The sequence below is a fragment of the Emiliania huxleyi genome (assembly GCF_000372725.1).
Source record: "Emiliania huxleyi CCMP1516 chromosome Unknown EMIHUscaffold_17, whole genome shotgun sequence".
Lineage (NCBI taxonomy): Eukaryota > Haptophyta > Isochrysidales > Noelaerhabdaceae > Emiliania > Emiliania huxleyi.
The window spans coordinates 31,965-41,150 of NW_005200881.1; the positions used below are offsets into that span (position 1 = coordinate 31,965).

The 9,186-nt window shown below is 66.1% G+C and overlaps 4 protein-coding genes across 4 annotated transcripts in view; 2 read left to right on the forward strand and 2 right to left on the reverse strand.

Moving 5' to 3' along the window:
* EMIHUDRAFT_98991 (hypothetical protein) overlaps positions 1-1,526 on the forward strand; it is a gene marked incomplete at both ends in the record, with an annotated part of 2,650 nt that extends 1,124 nt beyond the window's left edge. The window contains one exon of the mRNA XM_005784350.1: positions 392-1,526. Within this exon, the coding sequence (XP_005784407.1) occupies positions 392-1,526 (1,135 nt within the window). The remainder of the gene's footprint in view (positions 1-391) is intronic.
* Positions 1,527-1,639: 113 nt separating this feature from the next.
* On the reverse strand, positions 1,640-2,988 carry EMIHUDRAFT_202493 (hypothetical protein; the record flags this gene model as incomplete). Its single annotated transcript, XM_005784351.1, has 2 exons — positions 1,640-1,711; positions 1,858-2,988. 2 exons carry the CDS (start codon positions 2,986-2,988, stop codon positions 1,640-1,642), a joined length of 1,203 nt encoding a protein of 400 aa, XP_005784408.1.
* Positions 2,989-3,329: 341 nt separating this feature from the next.
* On the forward strand, positions 3,330-4,645 carry EMIHUDRAFT_434150 (putative L-ascorbate peroxidase). Its single transcript, XM_005784352.1, has one exon. It carries the CDS (start codon positions 3,404-3,406, stop codon positions 4,283-4,285), a length of 882 nt encoding a protein of 293 aa, XP_005784409.1. The 5' UTR covers positions 3,330-3,403; the 3' UTR covers positions 4,286-4,645.
* A 1,002-nt stretch (positions 4,646-5,647) lies between these two features.
* On the reverse strand, positions 5,648-7,279 carry EMIHUDRAFT_202495 (hypothetical protein; the record flags this gene model as incomplete). The annotated part of the gene is made up of 1 exon (XM_005784353.1): positions 5,648-7,279. One exon carries the CDS (start codon positions 7,277-7,279, stop codon positions 5,648-5,650), a length of 1,632 nt encoding a protein of 543 aa, XP_005784410.1.
* Positions 7,280-9,186: the final 1,907 nt, after the last annotated feature.

The window sequence follows — 9,186 nt, forward strand, 5'->3', positions numbered from 1 at the left end:
GGTGCTTGGCATGCACTTTTGCGATCCCAGTCAGCTCATCGCGGGGAAGGAGAGCAACAAGCTTTCTCCCCCCCAACAAGGGGGTGTGCTCCCTCAGGCGCGGATCGTTCAAACCCCCCCAGCTTTTACACCCTTCTCAAACATGCGGGGGGATGGGCTCCCCCCTCCGGGTGACAACGGGGGGGCTCGAAGTAGAAAAAGCCCGGTCAGGCCCCCCCCCCCCGAATAGGAACCCCCCGAGGTTGAGCCCCCGATTGCTGAGGGGGCGGAGGATCGATCCCCCGGGGGGGAGGGGAAGAAAATCCCCCCCCCCCCCCCCCCCCCCCCCCCTCTCCTCCTCTCCCCCTCTCCCCCTCTCGCCCCTCGTCAGCGCCTCGCCCCTCCTCCGCAGGTACTGGTACGTGGCGCCCGACGGGTCGAGGCACTCGAGCCGCGCGGCGGCGTGGAAGCACTTTGCGCCGGCGGTGCCGGAGGAGGTGGAGGCGGCCGCAGCGAGCGCCGCGCTCGCTGCCATCAAGGGCACCTCCTCCACCTCCTCCCTCGACTCCACCGCCCTCACTCTCGTCGCCGTGGCCTCGCCCGCTGCCGCACCTTCGGCCGCACTCGCGCTCGGCGAGGCGCCGCCCGCCCTGGCGGACCCCGCCCCGGCGGCGGCCTCTCTGGCGGCGGGCGAGGCGAGGCAGGAGGCGGGGCAGGAGGAGGAGGCCGCCCCGCAGCCGTCGCCCAAGCCGAGGGAGTCTCGCCCCCGCGACGAGCTCCCTCCCGGCTTCACGCGCTTGGTCCGCAGCGCAAAGAAGCACGAGTGGTGGTACCTGTCGCCGGACGGCACGCGGCTGTCGAGCCGCGCGGCGGCGTGGAAGCACCACTCGGGGGAGCAGCGCACTGCGGAGGGCGCGCCCGCGGCGGACGGCGCCGCGACGGCGCCCGGAGAGGAGCTGCCGACGGTCGCCGAGGCGGTCCTCGCAGAGGCGGTGCCACCGTTGATGGTGCTGCCGTCTGCAGCCGAGGCCGACGCTGTCCGCTCGAGCGTCGCGCCTGCGGGCGACGCTTCCGCCCTCCCGGCCACTCACGCGACAGCGGCTGCTCTTCCCGAAGTCGCCACTCCGGCGGACGCGAGAGACGCGGGCGAGCCCGCCCTCAGCCCTGCGCCGCCTGGACAGCCACGCGCAGACACGCCGCCGGGCTACACGCGCGCGGTGCGCAACGAGAAGAAGAAGGAGTACTGGTACGTGGCGCCCGACGGGTCGAGGCACTCGAGCCGCGCGGCGGCGTGGAAGCACTTTGCGCCGGCGGGGAGCGACGGGGTTGGGCAGTTGGGCATTGCAGAGGCGGCGGTGGCGGTGGCGATGCCGATGGCGTCGCACGGCGAGGTGGCGGCGGAGATGGTGCTGCCTGAGGCGGTCGCTGAGCTTGCGTCGTCGCCGGTCGACGCTCCACTCATCACTATTGCCACGAGTGCCGCCGACGCGGCTCCGGCCGAGGCGTTGCCAAACGAGATTTTGCAGCCCGGACACGCGCCTGTGTGAGTCACTTGTGAGTGACGCCGCGGAGACTCCGGGAGAGGTGTCCCCGGCAAGAGAGATAGACTATAGTGGAATTAATGCACACTAGACTGTGGACAGTTGCTAAATTCTCTCGGTCACGTTTTCCGCTTTGTGACTTTTGACGCGATCAAATATGTGGGGTGGACGCGGCCCCCGACCCCAGGTCGCTGGTGCCGTGGGCGTCCGTGGCTGGGGGGAGGTGATGGTGCCCCGGGCCCCGCCGGCCGCCGCGCGCCGGCGGCGCCCCCCAGCCCCCACCCCCTCCCCCACGCCCCAGCTCGCGCAGGTGGCGCTCTCTCGTCGGCCAGAGCACCCACGGCAGCTGGCGGGTGCCGCTCTTGAGCAGCTCCTCTCGGCAGACGTGCCACACGTCGCCGTAACGGTAGAAGGGCACCGACGGGGCGAGGTGATGTATGTTGTGCATATTTTGCGAGAGCAGCAGAACGGAGAGGAGGGGCGAGGGCACGCCCGTGGTGACCGACGTCGCGAGGTACTGGTCGAGCGACTTGTGCGGGCGGTGCGGCAGGTAGTCGAAGGTGTACAAGAGGTAGGTCGCGGCGCCAACAAAGGGGAAGAGCCAGAACGCGACTGCAGACACGTCCCACACCCACCAGAGCACCGTCATGTAGACGGCGGGCGTGGCCGCGAGGTCGAGCTCGACGACGTTGCGCCATCTGCCCGGCTTCCGCTGCGGATAATCTACCTGCTCCTCGACGGAGCGCTCGATGGCGAACGAGACGTAGTAGTAAAACCCGGTCGCCCAGCGAAGCGGAAGCAAGACGAGCGGCCCGGCTCCCGCCCAGTGGTCCGGATCGAGTTCGGACTCGTTGAGGTGAGCGTGGTGGGCGAGATGGATGAGGCGGAAGGCTCGGTACATGCCAACGAAGGGCAGCGAGGCGGCCATCCCGACGGCGGTGTTCAGAGTGCGCCATTTGGGAGCGACGGCGCCATGGACGGCATCGTGCATGGGTGTAAAGCAAAGGAAGATGCCGACGGTGCAGAGGAGGGAGGCGAACGGCGTGGAGAGCAGGCCAGTGTGGCCGAGCCAGGCCGCGCCAATCCAAGTGCCGAGCCCAGCCGCGGCCAGAGCGATGGTTGGCCACGCCACGCGAGGGCGGAGGTGGGCTGGGCTGTGCGCCTTGGCGAGAGCGGTCCGCCAAGACCCCTCGCCGCGGTCGGCTCGGGCCTCGGGTTCATCGACGCTGCGCTTGCCAGCGCTGGGAAAGAGGAGAATGCGGACCCACGAGAAGAGGACAAGACCAACGAGAAGCGCCCCGAGGTAAGCCGCGCCAGCAGCGGCCTCACTCGACAGGCGTCCACTCGCCTTTGGATTGTGTGGGTCCAGCGAGGCGAGGGTTCCGAGAGTCAGAGCCGTCGAAAGAGCAGTGATGATGGAGAACCGTGTCAGGGCTCGGACGAGGAGATGGCATCGAACGGGCGTCATCGTCGAACTACTGCGCCATCGCGTTGATGTCGAACGAAGAAGGACGCACGAATTTCAAACGACATGCTGTAATAGACGAAGCCCCTCTCCCTCCCACCCCGGTTATTACCGTTTTTCTCTCTCTCAGCGTATGTGGCTTTCGGTAGGAGGACTCTGCTGACAGGGTTTGCGATGAGGATCGACCCGAAGCGCGAAGGGTTTCTCGGAGGTTAGTAGTGCACCACTGACCGACAAACACTTACAGCAAGAACACTTTTTGTCTTCCCTTTGAACAACTTCGAAGAGCTAGAGGGAAAAGAAGAAAAAACAGGCCCAGCGTCGGAAGGGAACACAGCTCCCCGCTCGCCTTCGTGTCGACGCCTTAACAGCTCGCCCTCGTCGTGACACACACACACAAACACACAAACACACACAAATGGCTCACGCCTACACAGTCCCAGCTGCTGGCGACATCAGCAAAGCCGGCGACGGGAAGTCGCTGCTCGAGCACATCGTGGCGGATGTCAAAGCGCTCCTCGCCGCCAAAAACTGTGGTCCGATTCTCATCCGGCTATCGTGGCACGATGCAGGCGTGTTTTCAAACGGCAGCCTCAAGGGTGGCTGTCCGAACGCAGTGATGCGCTTCACCGACTCCGGCGAAGGCACCTTCGAAGCAAACGCAGGGCTGACCGACGTGGCGATCGGCCTGCTCAAGCCGATCGCCGACAAGTACGTGACTGCGGGCGTGATCTCAAACGCCGACTTGTGGGCGCTGGCCGCGAACGTGGCGATCGAGTTTATGGGAGGCCCCCACGTCGTCACCCGTTTTGGCCGCCCCGACGCCAAGGACTCTGGTGAGTCGGTCGAGTCGCAAGTTGGGAGGCTGCCTGATGGCGACAAGGGCGTGTCGCACCTTCGGGAGGTGTTTGCGCCGAAGGGGTTCGACGACCGTGACATTGTCGCGCTTTCCGGCGGGCACACGGTAGGCGGCTGCAAGCAGCAGCGCTCCGGCTTCGACGGCCTCTGGACTGAGGCTCCGCTCGTGTTTGACAACTCGTACTTCACCGACCTGCTCGAGAAGACCTACCGGCCCGAGACGGTGGAGGCGACCGGCTGCCCGCAGCACCGGTCGGACAAGGGCACCATCATGCTCATCTCCGACCTGGCGCTGCTCGAGGACGCGGCCTTCAAGTCGGTCGTCGAAGAGTACGCCGCGGACCAGAGCCGGTTCTTCGCCGACTTTGTGTCCGCTTGGACCAGGCTCCAAGAGAACGGCGTGGGCGACCTGCTCCGCGACGAGCTGGCACCGCCGAAGTAGCGGATGGAGTGCCCGGCCTGAGAACGGAGGGCCCGCGCCGCCTCTAGACGCCTGGGTCTGCCCTTGCCGAGCGAGAAGCCACTGTACCTCTTTGTCTCTCTAGCTCACGCGGGTTACGCCACACGGAAGGTCAGATAGGTACACCTGTTCGCCTCCGCGTCGTCTCTCTGCGCGCCGGCGGTGGCTCGCACGCGTGCTCCGCGAACTCTATCGATGTATCGGCCGTGTGTCGCGTCGACCTCTGAGCTCTCGTGCACGTGCTGTAGCTGAGCCGGCGTGCAATGCGTGCTGTTTCGGTCTATCATGTTGTTGTCTAGTTTTGTTTATTCACACGTCTTGGCTAGTTCCAATTCACTCTGACACGCTAATCTTGAAAACGTCTCCAACGGAGCTCCGTGTTGCTCCCAGCACCCAGGCTCCCAGCGCCATCCCCCGCACTCTCCCTGCGGCCACGGTCGATGATCCTAGTATGAGAGGTCATCTGGCTACCGCAAGAGCGACCCAACTCGTCGACATCGTCCGATGATGGTGCCGCAAAGTCAGCCTTCAGAGGCGATCGTGGGGTCGAGCCGGCGGTGGCCGTGACATGTGCATGTCACTTTTGATGTTTGTCGCCATCATCTGTCCAGCGTCCACCCATACCGCGTTGGTGTCCAGTCCGAGCCTGGGCTGTTCGTCACCTTCCTACCTAACCTAAAGGGAGGAGAGTTTTTCCGTCCGGCAACCAGAGGGCAACCAGAGGGTCCCCAGCACTTTGAGTTTCCGGAAATTTAAACTGAGGGTGTTTTTGGTGCTCCATTCTGGCAACTCTCGAGTTTCCCTGAGTCTGAGAGCTGGTCTTGGGGTGGGTCAAAATCTGAGGCGAACCGAGTCTTTTGTCCGTGTAGCGTGTTGCTCCCAGCGCCCTCGCCCGCGCTTCCCTGAGGCCATGGCTGGTGCTATTAGTATGGGGGGCTACCTGCTCGCGGTATCCCGCGACCCCGCCGAGTGGACGGTTGCACACCGCGCCAACCCCACACACTGCTGAGTGCTGTGTGCAACCGCGTCTACTCGGCGGCGGGAGGTCGCAGCTCTGCCTCTGGAAGGCACCGCCGAGAGCGGGGACAAAATGGCGCAAATGGTCAAAATCAAGGTTTTGTAACGGGCGAGCTGTGAACAGTGAAATGGAACTAGCCCTTATTTAAATATTCAAGAGAATTCTCGGAGAATAGCTATCCACGTTTAACCCCACAGATGGCCGCATTCTCCATTCACATGCTACGCGCCTTACGCGCCCTGTCCACCCACGGCCAGCCTCGCCGGTACGAATACGAAACTCCACTGCCACTGGGCAATCCTGCGAGGGCGGGGGGGTTCACCGGATCACCGCGTGGCATCCCGGAGCCGGCGGTCGAAGTCGTCGAGGGCGGGTGTCTGCTGCTCGGGCTGCTCGCCGAGCGACTTCGACGAGTCGAACGCCACGTCCTCCTCGGACACGAGTCGGAGCTTCTTGCCCCGCCGGCTGGCCGCCTCCAGCCGCTTCTGCAGCTCGCTGCCTCCGCGCCGCAGCGCGTCCCGCCACGCCCGCCGGTTGGCGTTCCGCTGCGCGACGGCGGCATTCTCGGCTTGCAGCCGCGCGAAGCGGACGGCCGGGATGGCGACGTAGCTGACGGCGTAGGCCAGCAGGAGCGGGAAGACAGCCTGGACGGCACCGAGCTCGCCCGGGAGCTGCGCGCCCGGCGGCAGCTGCGCGAGCAGAGAGCCGAGGTAGGCGCAGCCGCCCAAGTTGAGGAGGCCGAGCGCGCCCGCCGCAAAGAGCTGGCCGCCCTCGGCGTTTGAGAAGGGCGCCGTCCTCTCCTCGAGGTACCCTCCGGGGAAGAGGCTGCCGCCGCCGCCGCCGCCGAGCTGCTCGCCAGCCCACGAGCGGAGCGCGTCGCGGAGTGCGCCCGCATCGGCTCCTTGCGTGGGGATCGCACGCTCCTGCGCGAGCCTTGCGAGCTCGGCCGCGTCGAGGGTGCGGACGGCAGCGAGGGCGGGGTCGGCAAGCACGAGGCTCGCCTCGGACGCGAGGCCCGAGACCGTGAGCTCGTCGAAGACATACACGATCGTCCCTTCGCCGCTCACCTCGGGCCGGCCTCCCAGCTCCGTCACCGCCGGCAGCACCCAAGACTCGTCCACGTTGTACGATTCGGCGAACGTGCCGGCCGGCGGAGGGTCGAGGAAGGGAGCGAGGCTCTCGGCGGTGACCGCACCGCTGTTGGAGCGGATCACCTCCGCCATCGCACGCAGCCGCGCCGCGCCGATCGCCTTGTTCGGGTCGCCGTCTCCGAAGACAAACGAGAAGACGGCCTCGGGCAGCGTCATCCTCGGCGGCGGCGCAAACCACCCGTACGAGTAGAAGCCGTACGGCCTCGGGAAGAGGATGTCGAAGGGCGAGATCTGGCCCCAGCCAAAGCCGAAGAGGCTGCGCTCGCGCCCGCCGCCAAAGCCGCGGTCGCGCTCGTCGTCGCGCTCGTCGCCGCCAGAGGTGAGCACGGTGATGGCGGTGAAGACGACCGCGATCGAGGCGAAGAGCGCGAGGCCGAAGGCGAAGCGTCCAGCCGTCTGCAGCGCGGGCTTCGCCGAGTTCCACGCGTCGCGCGCCTTGGCGGCCGCCGAGCGCGAGGCGAGCTCCCTGCGGACATCTGCCGGGAAGGAGTACAGCAGGTCGCCTTGTTCGGACGCGGAAACGGAGACGCCGTCGCAGCCGGCGAGCGCCGTGGCGAGCTCCCTCATCCCGCGGCGCGCCTCGTCGATGCTGACGCCGGACTGCGCCGCCAGGTCGGCCGCCGTGAGCCGAGCACCCTTGGCGGCCTCCACCGCGGCGACCACCCTTTCGGGCGGTGGGGCGAGCTCCGACGTCTCGAGGAGGTTGGTCATCACGGGCGGAGCCGCGCGCAGCGGTGCCGAGCGAAGGAGGTAAGGCAGCGGCGCCAGGCGAAGCGCCAGGGCAAGCGCAGGGAGCATGATCAGCATGCGACAAGGTTTTCTTTTCGGTACGAACGTAATGCAGCTTGACACCCAAGTGTTGAGCACCGGTGACTGTGGGAATGGGGAAGCAGAGTTCAGATCAGTCGAGGGAGTGTGATCTCCCTCATCCTCAACGGGCGTCCAATCGCAATCGGATTTACTACGGCGGTGGTCCAATGGTAATCCGCATATTGGACGTCCCCGTCCATTGTTCTCGCCGTTCTTCGGCGGGGCAGCGTCAGGGCGGGGGCGCAGGCGCGTCTGAGCTTGGGCTGACCTTCGTGGGGCCGAGGCGGTGCCTCTTGGCCCGCAGTCGGTGCCCTTTGCCGGTCGCACAAAGGCCAGCGCGGCCTCTCTGGCGACAGTCTGGCTGGCGACTGCCGTTTGTTGGTACAGCTCGCAGTGCCCCGGCCGTGCATAGCGAGCTCTACGAAAGTAACTTGCGAACACGGTGCTGGTCAATCCCTTACGAAAGGAACCCAGCAACGGAGCTATGGCACAGCAAGTTGTGATGTGCTTGGCTGCATTGCGCCTCGCATTAAGGGCTAGGAGGCTGGCTGTACCGGAGAGGAGATGCCGTGAGCAACATACGGCACGTGCCTCTGGGGGCCGGATGAGCACAGTGCTCAATGCCCTCTACGACCGTCGCGGATGCGACAGTTTCTGCTTCCCTGCGCTGTGCCCTGCGGCCTTCGGTGGGTTCACCTATGTCCGGCCGCTTTCACTTGGGGTGTCAAGCCGCAGTTTGGGGTTGCGTCGTGTGCCAAGCATGGCCATCACAGTCAGGCATGCTGATACTCTCGCAGTCTGCCCGTGTGTGTGCTTAGCCCCGCTCAGGCTTCTAACATGCTTGGTTGTCCCAACTTTGTTGCCACATCCCGCAGTTACTGCAGCTTGACACCCAAGTGTTGAGCACCGGTGACTGTGGGAATGGGGAAGCAGAGTTCAGATCAGTCGAGGGAGTGTGATCTCCCTCATCCTCAACGGGCGTCCAATCGCAATCGGATTTACTACGGCGGTGGTCCAATGGTAATCCGCATATTGGACGTCCCCGTCCATTGTTCTCGCCGTTCTTCGGCGGGGCCGCGTCAGGGCGGGGGCGCATACTGCAGAGAGACACTGAAAACAGAGGAGAAAGGTAAGAAGGGCTAGGGGCGAGGCTCAAAAAAGAAACGCGGGAGGATGGGCGGCAGCTTGGCGCTGGCCCTCGCGTCCGTGAGCATTGCTCTCCGTCGCTCTCCTTTACAGCCCGTGCGGCCGGCCGCAGCAGCCCCGCTCGCCCACCGCCTCTCGACGGTTGTGTGCGCGACCAGTGGCGGTAAGCGCCGCACGTCTTCGGCGCCGGGCGGCATCACCCAAAAGGCGCGAGAGAGGGCGCGCGCCCGCAGAGTGTCGACCGCTTCGCATCCTGCCGTCGGCGCCGCAGCTGCACGCGGCGCGAGCGCTGCGCCGGCGGGCTCTGCCTCGGCTGGGCCGACGCGGCTCGCAGACCTGCCCGACTTTCGCGGGCCCGGCCGGCTCCTCAAGGCTGCTCGCAAGGTGCTCTAGCCCGCGGCCGCCTGCATCGCGCCGCCGCCGTGACAGCCGCCCTCTCTCTCTCTCTCTCTCTGCCGGCAGGCGGCCGCGACGGCTCCGCCCTCGGCCGTCAAGGGCAACGTGCGCAAGAGGGCGGCCAAGGACGCGGCCCGCAAGCTGGAGGCGTTCACGTCCGCCCTCTCGGTGCCGGTCAAGGAGCAGCAGCGCGCGTTTCGCGCCCATCTGCGCGCGCTGCCGCCCTTCGAGGCCGCCCCTCGCCTCGCCTCGCCCTGCCCCCCCCCTCCGCGTCCTCTCGCGACTCTTCTCTCTCTCTGCGTCCTCTTGCGACTCTCTCTCACTCTCTCTCTCTCTCTCTCTCTCTCTCTCTCTCTCTCTCT